We start from the raw sequence: 14,698 nt of genomic DNA on the forward strand, positions 1-14,698 counted from the left end.
TTTTATTAAACATCAGATAGCCTCCACGGCTGCTTAAACAGAGATGTGTGGAATAAGGGCAAACCGGCAATAGTTGGTTGTATTTTGACCTCCTGATGAATGCCTGAGTGTTCTTTCAGGATTCAAATGTTACCTCCTCTGTGAAGCCTTCTTTGCTATGCTCAGGAAATTAACTATTTCCTTGCTTGCGCTTTCAGAGCATACATCCATTTATTCAGCAAACATTTATGAGCATTGCCCATGTGCCAAGCACTAGGCTGTATAAAGAATAAAGCAGGAGCCCTGTCCTCAGGTGGCTCCCAGTCTAAGGGCTCTTTGCCTGAGACATCTGTGCTAACCTTATTCATGGGTTGACATGTTTATCTCCTCATAATCCTATGAGGTTAGTAACAGAGGCAGTAACAGTGGCTCATTTGTCCTCTGTCAAGTACCTACTGTGATGTCTACACCACACAGCAGGAACTAAATATATCTTTGCTGTTAACAAACAAGTATTAATGGGTTGACTACCTGTTAGAGTTCTTATAGTGACTGAGTAGAAAACTTACTGTAAATAGACTTCATACTGATAAACAGTCCTTGCTTTCCTTAGCCCATCAAAAGGATTTGAAGGGGCCTGCCCAGTGGCCGAGCTGTTAAGTACATGCACTCCAGCTTCAGCAACCCAGGGTTTCATTGGTTCGGATCCTGGTCCTAGACATGGCACCGCTCATCAGGCCATGCTGAGGCGGCATCCCACATGTCACAACTAGAAGGACCCACAACTAAAAATACACAACTATGTACTGGGGGGCTTTGGGGAGAAAAAGGAAAAATAAAATCTTAAAAAAAAAAAAAGGTTATATTAAATTAAAAAAAAATGGATTTGAAATGGTTGACCACTAAACTTCTTGAAACACTTTCTTATTTGGTTTACAGAACACCATACTCAGCTACTCAGCTGGTTTTCCTCCTACCTTCTTGGCTGCTCATTCTCATTCTCTTTTTTTTTTTTTGAGGAAGAGTGGCCCTGAGCTAACATCCATGCCCATCCTCCTCTACTTTATATGTGGGACACCTACCACAGCATGGCTTTTGCCAAGCGGTGCCATGTCCGCACCCGGGATCCGAACCAGCAAACCCTGGGCCGCCGAGAAGCGGAATATGTGCACTTAACTGCTGTGCCACAGGGCCGGCCCCTCTCATTCTCTTTTGTGGGTTGCTTCTCATCTCCCTGACCTCTAAATGTTGGAGTACCCCAGGGCTCAGTCCAGGGACTTCTCTTTCGCTATCTCTGCTCTCTCCCTTGACAGTAACATTTCCCAGTTTCATGGCTTTAAAAACTAACTATATGCTGCTGACTCCCAAAGTCGTATCTTTCGCCTTTCCTCTGAACTGCAGACCCATGTAACCAGCTGCCTGCTTGACATCTCCACCTACTAACAGACTTCTTAAACTCAGCTTGTCCAAAACTGAGCTCCTAATATGCCTCCCAGGCCCTTTCCTCCTACACGTTCCCCATCTCAGTGAATGGCAACTCTGTTCTCGCAGTTGCTCAGGCCACAACTGTAGCGTAATTTTTGCTGCTTCTTTTCTCATGTACTGCCCTGTCTGGCCCATCATCAAACCCTGTCACTCTAACTTCAATACATATTCTGAATTCAACCCCTTCTCACCACTTTCACTACCACCATCCAGTCCAAGACTCCCTCCTCTCTTGCTCGTGCATGTGCAATAGCCTCCTAAGTGGACTGCCTGCTTCTGCCCGTGCCCCCTGCACCAACAGTGATCCTGTTCACACCCAGGTCAGATCAGTCATGTTCCTCCTCTGCTGAAAACTCTCTAGTGGCCCCAGTGTAGAGGAAAAGCTGAGGTCCTCACTATGACCAATGAGGCCCTACACAAAAACGCTCCCCTACCCCCGACACCTCATCTCTAACTCCTCTCCAGCCCCCATTCTCTCCAATCCAGCCACACTAGCCTCCCTGGTGTTCCTAGAATGTGCCAGGCCACTCCTACTTGGGGTCTTTGCATTTGCTGTTTCCCCTGCGTGGGGTACCTTTCTCCCATATAAATGCACGGCAAGTTCCCTCACTTCCTTATGGTCTTTATTCAAAAGCCACCTCATCTAAAATTTCAACCCTGCTGCCAACATTTCATATTTCTCTTCTCTGTTTTATTTTTTCTTCCAAGCATTTACTCTTATCTAACATACCATACATTGTACCTATTTATCTTGTTTATTGTCTGTCTCACCTACTAAAATATAAGCCCCTCAAGGGCAGGGATTTTAATCTAATCTATTTGGTTCCCTAATTTATCCTTAGCATGTAAAACAGTGCTTGGCACAGAACAGGCTCAGTCAAACCTACTTAATGAATGCCTGTACCATGAAGTGCATATTAAAACTCAAACTTAAATAGATATTTAAAACTGGTGATGTGGTTACTCTTTTTCTATGGGAACACATCTCTGAAATGATAGACAGTTAGTGGAAAAATAATTCAATATATCAAAATTTGATAGCCAACATTTCTATGAATTATTTAATTTGTATAGGAAAATGACTTACTAGCTTTTACTGTCCATAAGTAAATAATTCACAGTAATTTTAATTTTAGGATTGTGCTTGTCCTGAGCACGACGCTATGACCATATCTCTTTCTAGCACTATTTTATGTGTGCTCATAGATTACAAACTGAAACCAGTATCAGCCCATCATTAGGAAGATGAAACATACCCCCAAATCCCAGTGCTTAACCAAGCCCAATGTAGCATCTGCTGTTATATACTCCTGAGGTCAAGACAGTGTCTTTGGAATAAGAAAGACCTGGATGTGAATCCTGGCTCCACCACGTCACCAACTGTGTACTTCAGGTAAGTGACTAATCTGAGCGCAGTTTTATCGTGTATAAATGGAGGGAATATCTATTTCGTGAGAGAATTGGGAAGATGGTAGAGTGCTTAACACAAAGTAGGCACCCGATAAACTCTGTTACCCTTTATCTCCAACTATGATAGATAAACAGGATAACTCTATACGGTTTTCAAACAAAGGCTTCTAGGACTGGTTGCTCCACAAAGGCTGCTCACTCATCAGTCTGGACCCCCACAACATCCAGAATGGGGTTATAAAATTATAAACAGCTGAGACATTCATCACAGCAGTTTACTGACTTGCCCATGCTTAGTTGTGAGCCACTCACCTAAATAGCCTTGGGTCTTCTTCTGTAGTGCAGTGACTGGGCAGTCTTTATGAGCTAACAGTAGCTGTTTCAACTGAGCCACCTCATTGCGTAGTAATGTGACTTCATTCTGAGGAGGGAGGGAAGAAAAGAGGATCAAGAAAATTCATGCCACACTCTTTTTTTCTCTCTGCTTTTTCTCCCCAAATCCCCCCAGGACATAGTTGTATATCCTAGTTGTAGGTCCTTCTAGTTGTGGCATGTGGGACGCCGCCTCAGTGTGGCCTGATGAGTGGTGCCATGTCCGTGCCCAGGATCCAACCAGCAAAACCCTGGGCCGCTGAAGCGGAGCGTGCGAACTTAACCACTCGGCCACGGGGCCGGCCCCCTATGCTACACTCTTAAACATCTAGTGGCTGTCTGGATTTTCTCCCCTGAATCCAGGAAAGACTCCTGTGAGCAAGGCTGCAGACAGCCCAGGGCTGGTATAGTCACGAATTCAGTGACAGGGGCAGCTTACAGTGAAAAGCAGTGATTTATAATAGAAAAATTACTCCTCTTTAGGGTAAATATGATTATACCAAAATTAATAAGGCATATGTCTTTTGACTGAAAGCCTACTTCCAGGAATCTATTTAACAGAATTATCTACTCAAGTACATACAATATTCACTGCAGCCTTGCTGTTCTAGCAAAAAATCAGAAACATAAATATCCATACTTTATAATATAACAACACTATACAATGTACTGCTATACAGCTATTTAAAAAAATAGGGTAGACCCTCTATATACATGGTTAGATTTCCAGGAGATACTCTTAACCTATTTATGTTAAAACAAACACACAATCCCTCGCTGACTCCCCCACAAAAACTATAAATGAAAAAATATTTAGGAATACATATATATCAGGTAGGTACACACAAACATCCACAGGGAAGAGAATGAACCTGAGAAAGGCATATTGAAGAGCGACTTTGTTTTTATTCTACACCTCCACATGTGTATGCATATGTGTATTATATAAATGTCATATATAAATATATTACCTTGGTAATGAAATATTTTAATGATCAGAAGAAGGGAAAATAATAATCAAGAAACTATCCAGATTATAAGTGTTCTATTTGTGCTTGTATGGCTTTTTCTTTCTTTCTTTTATTAAGCTGCATTATCTGGGGCAAATACATTTCCCTTTGGGTATTCCATGACCTCAGTCGGATCCTGCTGATGGCTGAAAAGAGCACTTTTAAGCCCCCCTGGTGCACTTAATCTAATTCTCTTCACCCAAATGGGTCTGTGGATGACTCGTTCTAGTAGCAGATTTGGGAGTAGATGGTGAGTGTCTTTTCCAATCCTGGGGAAGAGATTTCAACTTTGACTAAGAGACTCTTTCTGTGTTTTTCCTGGCACATCTTCTGGATCTGTCCTAATTTAAAGAATTACCATCTTCTATCCTACTGTCCCACTGTTTTATGATTCAATCCCACTCCCCATATTCAACGATCCAATATCCTCCAGAACCCACTCACACTTAGCTGAATGTTCTGGGAAGTGAGCTCCTCTGCCTTCTTCTCCAGGGAGGACACCCATAGCTTCCGCTTTTGACGGCAACGTGAGGCTGCAGCCCGGTTGCGCTCCAGAAAGCGCTGCCGCCGCTCATCCGGATCTTCATCCACCGTGCGTCGCCGGCGCCCTCCGGTACTAGGAGTGGGCTGGGCTGGTGAGACCTGTTGCCCAGGAAGGAAGAGGAATTGCTTGAAGGGAATGTCACTCCTTTCCAAATTAAACCTGACATTTGGTAAATTCGTACGATCTGGTAAAGATCTGGTAAAGGGATGTACCAGTCTCTGTAACCAAAGCCAGTCTCATTACTCTGGCCCTTAGCTTCCCTGTTGGAGTAGTTCCTCATTCTGCCTCCCATTTCTTTCCAGCCTTCTCAGCCTCATACTTAGACAAACCACAGTTCAGTTGGAAACTGTATGTCTGAGATAGACAAAATGAAACTAGGATCAACTTTTTTTCCTCAACAATAAGAGTCTTGTAGGCAGGGAAGCTGTGATGGGGGCGGGTGACAGGGGAACTGCTAGGAAGACTGTGGAACAAAAAAGTTTGAGAATCACTGATTTGGACAAGCAATATATATAAACCACTGCATGCCACAACAAGTTTCAGAAAAGGAGGAAAGATTTTTACCACCGTGAAATAGGGGCTATTATGGAGAGATATGGATTAGTATATTCTTTTTACTTATAATCAGTTATTAATCACCCTCAATAATCCCCCTGCCTTGTTTGTTCTGTTTGTTTTTGTTTTTTTTTTTTTTTTTTGGAGGAAGATTAGCCCTCAGCTAACTACTGCCAGTCCTCCTCTTTTTGCTGAGGAAGCCTGGCTCTGAGCTAACATCCGTGCCCATCTTCCTCTAGTTTATACGTGGGACGCCTACCACAGCATGGCTGCCAAGCAGTGCCATGTCCGCACCCGGGATCCGAACCAGCAAACCCCAGGCCTCCGAGAAGCGGAACGTGCGAACTTAACCGCTGCGCCACCGGGCCGGCCCCTGTTCTGTTTGTTTTTTAAACAGAAAAACACTTCTCAATCCCTTTACAAATTGATGATATAGGACTGCCTTGTGTCTTTAAACTTCAGGCTGCTGTCCCTTGTCACTAAAGCACTTTTGGATCATCTTCCGTTTCTGTTAGCTGGTATGTGGTCAGAGAAGATAGACCAATTTTATAATAGTGGCCCAAATTAAAATGTAGAAAGGTCAACCATCTGTATAAAAGAAACTACATAATGTAAAACAATGCCAAAAATAAATTCTTCCTGGATCTGTTGCTATTAGGGACTATCTATGTTAGTTGTTCCCAAATGCCAGAGCTCACATCAGTTGCATGAGAATACACATGAGCTCATAAAAAAACAGAGTCTTCTCCACTTCAGGCCCTACTAAAGCATGTTCTCCATTAATACAGTAATCAGAGATAATTTTATTTATTCAGACTAATATCATGTCTCCCAAAAGAAAAAACTGGAGAGGAAATTTCAAACTCTATTTAATGAACTAGAGGTCTTGGATCATTGCTTCTCACTACACTAAGGGAAGTTTACACTAATTCTCTTGAGATGTTCAATTTCTTCTTTGTTGTGAGCTCACTGGAACACTTGTAAAGAGCGGTGCTTTAGGAGGATGCGGAAAGGGAAATGATATGTTCCTTTGCTCTCATAGGCAACTCAGTAACTCTCGCAGGGAGTGGAGGCGAAAGAACAGGCCAAGAGAAAGAAGGGAAGAACAAGAAGGAAAGGAATCAGTGTGACTAAAAAGGAAGTCATGTCATTTCCTCAAGAGGGAAGCAGCACAATTCGGGCAAGGGGACTAATGCTTTCCCATCTCCAGGGACTGGCATGGGAAGGGGTTACCGGAGGGCAGGCAGGCGTAGCTTCCAGTAAGAAAACTCAAAGGAAAGCTTTGTTGTTGGCCAAGCGTTAAGGCAGCATATGGCCATTAAATGTTGGGACACGTGGTGGCAACTGATGAAGCAGGTGGCGACATCAGGAAAAGGGCTGGGCAAAGGATGTAACTCTAGAAACCCATCTCAGGTTGTTGTCACCTGTCCAGTACAGACAATGCAAAAATTGCGGCCTATTCAGTTTGCAAAGAAACATTAAAACTTAGCCCTCCTTGAGAAAAAATTGGGCATCTACATGGGACTGCTCTGGCTTAAGACTTTACTTTCTCTGTCACAAGAACGAAGTAAATTGACAAGGAAAAGGTGTTTTTTGTGTGTCTGTTTACTGAGCCATCTTAATACTGTGAAATCACATTTTATTTCATTTTAATTTTTTTTGGTGAGGAAGATTGGCCCTGAACTAACACCTGTTGCCAATTTTCCTCTTTTTGCTGGAGGAAGAGTGGCCCTGAGCTAACATGAGTGCCAGTCTTCCTCTATTTTGTATGTGGGATGCCTCCACAGCATGGCTTGATGAGCGGTGTGTAGGTCTACGCCCAGGATCCAACTCCGTGAACCCTGGGCTGCTGAAGCAAAGTGCGTGAACTTAACCACTATGCAACCGGACTGGCCCCCTACATTTTATTAATATATTATTATTATCCATCTGATTTTTGCTGTAAAATCTAACCAGGTAAGGTTTTCTTTTGTAAGACTTAATAAATAGGAAAGAGACTAGAGAAGCCTCCTTTGCCTGGTACACAAAGTGGTTTGAAGTGAGGTTCTGTCCCCCCTTTTATTTCTTTTTGAGGAAGATTAGCCCTGAGCTAACTACTGCCAATCCTCCTCTTTTTGCTGAGGAAGACTGGTCCTGAGGTAACCTCCATGCCCATCTTCTTCTACTATATACGTGGGATGCCTACCACATCATGGCTTTTGCCAAGTAGTGCCATGTCTGCACCTGGGATCCGAACTGGCAAACCCTGGGCCACGGAGAAGTGGAATGTGCGAACTTAACCACTGCGCCACCAGGCTGGCCCCGGTTCTGTCCCATTTTAGAGGGTTCTGTAGATACATCATTCACATATACAAAGAAACAAACAGCAAAAATTGAGACCTCCTCTGTGACAGTTCTGCAAATGTCCAGCCCGTTTGCGCATAAGTATAACACAAGGGTGGGTAAAGAATGGTGTATTGTGCTACTGTCACACTGTCAACAAGAACCAAAGAGCAGGAAGATGCCCAGAAAGCGGAAATCCATCCTGTTCTTTCTTCTCTTTGAAAAACAGGTATGACATAAAGAGTAATGGTGACACAACTGGTTCCCCCATGCAAGGGCCCAACGGACCTGTGGCTGGGCAGGAGACGGGGCATCAGGGTGTTGGATGAGAATCTGGCTCTGCTCAGGACGGGCCGTCACCATGGTGCTGGCTGTGCCCACCACCATCCCACAACCACCGTTGATTGAGGAGACTTGGTGGGTTAGGGTGGCTTTTAGTCTCTGTGGGGAAAGATAAGAAAAATTAGCTTGTCAAGGGTAAAGGGTGAGAAGAGTGGGCTTAGATTTTATTACTGACCTTACAGATAGCTAAAATTTCCATGCTAATTTTCCCTTAACAGAGGAATTAAAGAAAATGACGAGGAGAGAGAATGTGCACCTGGATCCCCAAAATGCCTACTCTGTTCCCTGGCTATCATCGTGGCACAGGTGGAGGGCTGGGGGTGTTGAAGCAGTAGAGTCCAGATGAAAGCTCTCTCCTGGAACCGGGCCAGGTGCTGCTTACGCAGCTATTCACCTCTTGGCCAGCTCTCCTGCCCACTCATCCACCCTCCATCTGTCACCCTGGAACTAAAACAGCAAGAGTCCCACTCCAAACAATCTGTGCTGCCTCTTTTCACCACCGTGCTCTATGTACCAGGCTCCAAAGGTGGAAGAGAGGAGATAGGAGTCATGAATCAGGGTCTTTTCTTCTCTAGACCCCACCACAGGATGTCTTTAGCTTTGCCAGCCCCAGAAGTTTCCTTTGCTTGGCTCACTTGAAAAGCCTAGGCTGATACCACGTCTTTCAGAAGGCCCAACATTGCCCCAGGCCAGGATATACTCACCATCTTGGCTTCTGATGGCATAGGGTGGCCAGAGGGAGAAATAGAACCACTGCTGTTAACTGGTGGGCCAGGGATACCAGGAATGTTGGGTACTATAGACACAGGTCTGGCCAGCTGGATCAAGAGAAGGAAGAAAAACCAGAAGGGAACATAATACTATTGGTGAGGCAACACTTTCCCAAAATGAAGTGCTTTTGAGATTGGCACATCAGGGCCTGTTCTGTGCAATCTGCCCACAGGGTATGCAGGGACAGCCTGAGAAATACCTTCCCCCATGGAGCACCACAGGGCAGGGAATCTAATCCTTCAGTGCTGTGACAATTTCTATGAGACAGGCTGGGACTGTATCTTGAGGAAAGTGGTGGGCAATTTGGGAGGTGCTAAGTGCCAAGTGAAATCAACCAATCAGCAGGCTGGCAAGATCAATTTCTAGACCAGGAGCCAACTGTCCAGATGAGTCTTTGTCTAGTGTTCCATAGTGCTGGGTTGGCAGAGGTTAGTGAAGAGCGTGGGCAGGCTGCTATGCTCAACTAATACAGACCAGAGCCCACGTTTCCCAGGGGCTCGTGTGTGTTTATGAGCAATCAGGTGGAAGGGAGGGATTAGTGTGTGGGTAGGGTTGGCTGCCCCAACTACAGCGCTCACCGATATAACAGAAGGCATCTGTACCGGAGGCCCTGGCAGCACAGGCATGGTCTGTCCATTAGCAAGATGCATGACGAGAGGGAGGGAGCCAGTGGGAGACCTGGAGGAGACATGAAATGAAGTGGTCATAATACCAGTGGTCATGGTACCAGACCCTTTTGCTGACGGATCTTCCTCCTATAATTATAGGAGGTTTTTCAGTTTTCTCTAGTTAGAGAAGGTACAGGGCAACACTATAAAATCCTGACACCCTCATGAAGGTGGAAAAAGCAGAAAATGCTACTAACCTTACCTTATGGATGGAGAGAAATGGCAAGATCTTTATAACTTGCAAATTAAGCAAACACCACTGAACTCAAATGGGTGGGAAGCTAATCCTCCTGGGAGTTTAGAAAAATTAAATAGACATTCCTACCACTGGCACGTATAAATTCTGTCTTGCCTTAAATAAGGGCAGGTTAGACCAAAGTTTTCATTTTGCAAAGCTGAATTATATCATATGATAACCAAATACGAGTAAGTTTCTCTTGTTCCTTTCCACATTTTTCTCTACCCTTGCCCAAAAAAGACGTCCCTTGGTATTTTTTTCTACTGGGTCCAGAGAACAAAAGCTTTAAGAGGCTGAATCCTGACTATAACCTCTTAACTCATGGGTACCTGGGGACAGGATCTCAAGTCATTCCATTAGGAAATGTGTATCGGCCATGCCAGGAGTGAAGACAGAGACAAATAAACAAAATTAAGGGTAGGAAAGACCAAGAACCCTAACTGGGACTGAGGGGAACACCAGACTCACAAAAGACAACTTAATGGGTTTCAGCTCCTCATTCAGTAGTGCCCCAATAAACTTCTACAGATTGAAGTCAAGAACTAAACATACTTTCCTGTGTGACCTCCACCACTATGATGGATCTCCTAAAGTTTTAAGGATTCTTCTTTTAGATCGAAGAAGTGTATTAAACTTCCAAATTAAGGAGGTACTGCTCCCAAAATAAATACTTGCTTGTCTACTAAAAAGGTAAAGGAGGTTCTGTTTATGGGGAGAAAAATTTATTTTGAGACAACCTCGGTGACTCATTTTCCTGAAGTATCAAAAACAGTCCCTGTTTTATGAAATCATTTCACAAAGAGGCAAGAGATGCAGACTTCACTGTTTCTCCCTGCTCTCTTTACTTACCCAAGTTGCCTGTTGGATGGTGGAGCCTGTGTGATGACGGAGGTTGGGGAGGGAAGGGTTGGGTGAAGTGGATCATAGCCCAAGTGGAGAGGCAGGGAGCCAGGGCGAACGATGGTAGGCGTGGGCGTAGAAATCACAACAGGCTTTGGGGCAACCTCCTTGGGAGAAGAGACCAACAGATCACAAGATGCTTTAAGGGTCTACGTATAGGGAAATACGTAACTGGTAAAACCTAGTACAAATTTACTGTAAAGAGCACTAGAGCAACTCATAAATCATGGCCTGATTCCACTGTGATAATGGACCCATACCTGACTCACCCATTCAGTAGGAATGCTGAGTTAAGACCTTTTGGCTATCTCTCTCTCAGGGATGATGGCCATATGAATGAGACGACAATTGGAAAATTACTTGAAGTCTTTGTAGCAGCACTGTAGTACCATATAAAGTATAAGGATTGTCATAATTTTTCATTTTAGATATTTTCATTCTAAAGTTGGTGCCTGAGTGTCCTCTGATCTCTAATGGGAAAAGGCAGGTATATGACTGGTGGTAAGGCAACTCGGTATCTCCTATAGACCCCTTTAAAAAAGGGCTACAGAAGTCTGAATAATGATCATGTGCTAATAAAACAAACTGCTTCCACTGTTAACTTGTTAGGCTCTTAGATTGCCAGTGGCCACAGCGGCCCTGAAACCGTCTCCAGACAGCCTCTAGGACCTGGCAGCTGATGAAAAGGGGAGGGAGGGGAGATAGTTGTAATGTTTATGGAGAGGGTAGTTTAGGGAAGTTATCAAACCAAATTTGGAGGGAGGTAAAATGAAGTACAGATGGTCTATCCACAGTAGATATTAAAATGAGGGGCCGGCCCTGTGGCCAAGAGGTTAAGTCCGTGTGCTCTGCTTTGGCGGCCCAGGGTTTTCCTGGTTTGAATCCTGGGTGAGGACCTGGCACCGCTCATCAGGCCATGCTGAGGTGGCATCCTACATGCCACAACTAGAAGGACTCACAACTAGGATATACAACTATGTACTGGGGGGACTTGGGGAGAAAAAGCAGAAGAAAAAGATTGGCAACAATTGTTAGCTCAGGTGCCAATCTTTAAAAAAAAAACAAGACCCACCGGTAGAGCAGTAGAGACTGGAACTCTGAGGTTCTGATGATATCCAGGTGCTGGTTACACAGACTAAACTTCGTGAAAACTGAGTGATGAGTCACTAGAAGACTTCCCTCTGGGAAGACTTTTTTTCCTAAATTGTTTAATGTCCAGTTTATGAATTATGTGATTTTTCTTTTTCACTTATTAATTGAAGTATAACATACATACAATAAAGCGAATTAACCTAAAGGATACAACTAATTGACTTTTTACATATGTAAAAATCAAGACAGAGCTCATTTCTAGCACCCCAGAATGTTGTCCCGTGTCCCTTCCCAAATCACACCTTCCCTCACAAGAGGTAAACTCTGTGCTGAGTTCTAGCATCATCAAATAGTTTTGCTTCTTCTTGAAACTGAAGTAAATGAGATCATATAATAGGTACTTTTTCTTTTTCTTTTTTTTTTGCTGAGGAAGATTAGCCCTGAGCTAACATCTGTGCTGATCTTCCTCCGCTTTATATGTGGGTTGCCGCCACAGCATGACTGACGAGTGGTGTAGGTCTGTGCCCAGGATCTACACCCGTGAACCCAGGCTGCTGAAGCAGAGCATGACAAACCCAACCATTATGCCATGGGGCTGGCCCATACAGTATGCACTTTTTTTTTTTTTTGCAGGGGTGAGAAAGATTGGCCCTGAGCTAACATTAGTTGCCAATCTTCCTCTTTTTTTTCTTTTTTGCTTGAGGAAGATTGTTCCTGAGCTAACATCTGTGCCAATCTTCCACCGTTTTGTATATGGGACACCACCACAACACAGCTTGATGAGCAGTGTGTAGGTCCGTGCCTGGGATCCAAACTGGCGAACTCTGGGCTGCCAAAGAGGAGCACACAAACATAACCACTATGCCACCGGGCTGGCCCCAGTATGTACTTTTATGTCTGAATTTGTTGTTGCTGTTGTTCAATATAATATTTGTGAGATTAATCCACGTTTCTGTCTATATCATTAGTTCATTGTTTTTTAATGCCATGAAGTATTCCATTTTAGAAATATACCACAATTTATTTTTTCATTCTCTTATTGATGGACATTTGGACCACTTCCAGTTGTTTGACTATTATGAATACAAATGTTATGAACATTCTTATATACTTTTTTTTTTAAGGCTGGCATCTGAGCTAACATCTGTGGCCAATCTTTTTTTCTTCTTATCCCCAAAGCCCCCAGTACATAGTTGTATATTCTAGATGTAGGTCCTTCTGGCTCTGCTATGTAGGACACAGCCTCAGCATGGCTTGATGAGCAGTGCTAGGTCTGTGCCAAGGATCCAAAATGGCGAAACCTTAGGCCGCTGAAGCAGAGTATGCAAACTTAACCACTCGGCCACAGGGCGAGCCCCTTATATACTTCTTTTGGTGGATGTATGCACTGATTTCATTTCCACGTAGACTTAGAAGTGGAATTGCTGGTTCAGAGAATAGGTGAAATTTATATAAATCTTCTAAACAATTAAGAATTATTTAAATATAATCAATCCTCTTATATCACACACTATTTATACAACTAATGACTCAAAACTTAACCCATCAATCAGCATTTGGGATGACTCCTTTCTTTTTTTTTATGGATTGGCACTTGAGTTAACAACTGTCGCCAATCTTCTTTTTTTTTTTTTTAATTGCTTTTTCTCCCCAAATCCCCCCAGTACATAGTTGTATATTTTAGTTGTGGGTCCCTCTAGTTGTGGCACGTGGGACGCCACCTCAACGTGGCCTGATGAGTGGTGTCATGTCCGTGCCCAGGATCTGAACCGGCGAAACCCAGGGACGCCGAAGCGGAGTGTGCAAACCTGACCACTCGCCCCGGGGCCGGCCCTGGGCTGCCTTCCGCTAGAGACGTTTACCTTGTCCTTGAGTGGCGGGGAGCAGGGGCTGGAGGCAGGGCTGTCAGGTGGCGATGAGTCTACCTCCACCGGCTCCTCTTCTTTGATTTTGATGTCGGGAGTAGAAGGCAGAGACATGTCAAGGGGCCCAGCAGCAGCCTGTTAAAAGGGAGAAACAAGCATAGTTCAACCCCGTGATTTCCTTCAGGCTGAATCTATACCTTTCCAGATAAAATATATCCAGGGAATACACTTCTAAGAAGTTTAGCCCTCGGTCAGAGCATGGAATTACAAGTCAAAAAAGTGTGGAACCTAGCTAGGTTTTATGAACAGCTCGGGGCAAATCATTTTAACTTCTCAGGGCTTCTGTTTCCCTAACTATAGGATGAGGATAACACCTGCTTCGCCATGGTGAACACTTACAAAGATTCTAAAAGGAAAAAAAAATACTTATAATGCTTATCAAGACCCTGAAAGGAAAAAAAAAAAGATGTCATTTAAATCCATGCAAATATTATGATTATATTCTTTTTCAGGAAAGTAAAATGATTCCTAAACCCAGTGCCTGCCTACTCCCAACCAGCTCTGTTGGCCACTCGAGAGCTGCGAGCACTTTTTCTGCCAATCAGAATGACTAGATTACCCAATTATTAAAAGGAAACAAAGACAAACTGGCTATTAAAGCACTGCAAACAAGATAGGAAAGATCTTTTCTGGGGAACTCCCCAGACTTGATGGTAATCTCACCCCAAAATCTGGTGCTAGAGGCTGGAAGTTAGAAAGACAGGGTTCTGCGGTACGGTAACAAAGAAAGGAAAGGCTGATCACTTGATCAGTGGAAGAAATGAGAACTTGGTCCTAGGAGCAGGGCTGGAGAAAACCAGAAAGGGAAGAGAGTACGTTTCTGGCAGTGGTGCAATCATATCACAGAACTGTGGAGCCGTAAACGGCTTTGCAGGGAACAATAAACCATCTGAGATGACGGCCCTGACACTGCACCACATTGGAGGGCTGGCTTTGCAGTTCAGTTTCATGGCAAAGTGGATCCTTTGTTCTATTCTTCCCATATTCTAGGCTTCCTGGTGAAAGAGGAGCTTGTTTCTAACTCTTCCCTTGCTACCTTAATTCCTAGAAACCTTCTTGGTAATTGAGCAAACTGAAGATAATCT

General features: G+C 43.9%; 1 protein-coding gene across 15 annotated transcripts in view; it reads right to left on the reverse strand.

Annotated features, from left to right (window-relative positions):
* LOC103555760 (cyclic AMP-dependent transcription factor ATF-7) overlaps nt 1-14,698 on the reverse strand; it is an 82,743-nt gene that overhangs the window by 6,016 nt on the left and 62,029 nt on the right. For all 15 annotated transcript variants that reach the window (XM_008527520.2, XM_008527544.2, XM_070621529.1 and 12 more), the window contains 7 exons: nt 13,551-13,688; nt 10,546-10,703; nt 9,369-9,468; nt 8,724-8,837; nt 7,966-8,118; nt 4,701-4,898; nt 3,187-3,295 (listed from right to left, as the gene is read on the reverse strand). In XM_008527520.2, coding sequence (XP_008525742.1) covers nt 3,187-3,295; nt 4,701-4,898; nt 7,966-8,118; nt 8,724-8,837; nt 9,369-9,468; nt 10,546-10,703; nt 13,551-13,688 — 970 coding nt within the window. The remainder of the gene's footprint in view (nt 1-3,186; nt 3,296-4,700; nt 4,899-7,965; nt 8,119-8,723; nt 8,838-9,368; nt 9,469-10,545; nt 10,704-13,550; nt 13,689-14,698) is intronic.

The sequence above is a fragment of the Equus przewalskii genome, chromosome 5 (assembly GCF_037783145.1).
Source record: "Equus przewalskii isolate Varuska chromosome 5, EquPr2, whole genome shotgun sequence".
NCBI lineage: Eukaryota > Metazoa > Chordata > Mammalia > Perissodactyla > Equidae > Equus > Equus przewalskii.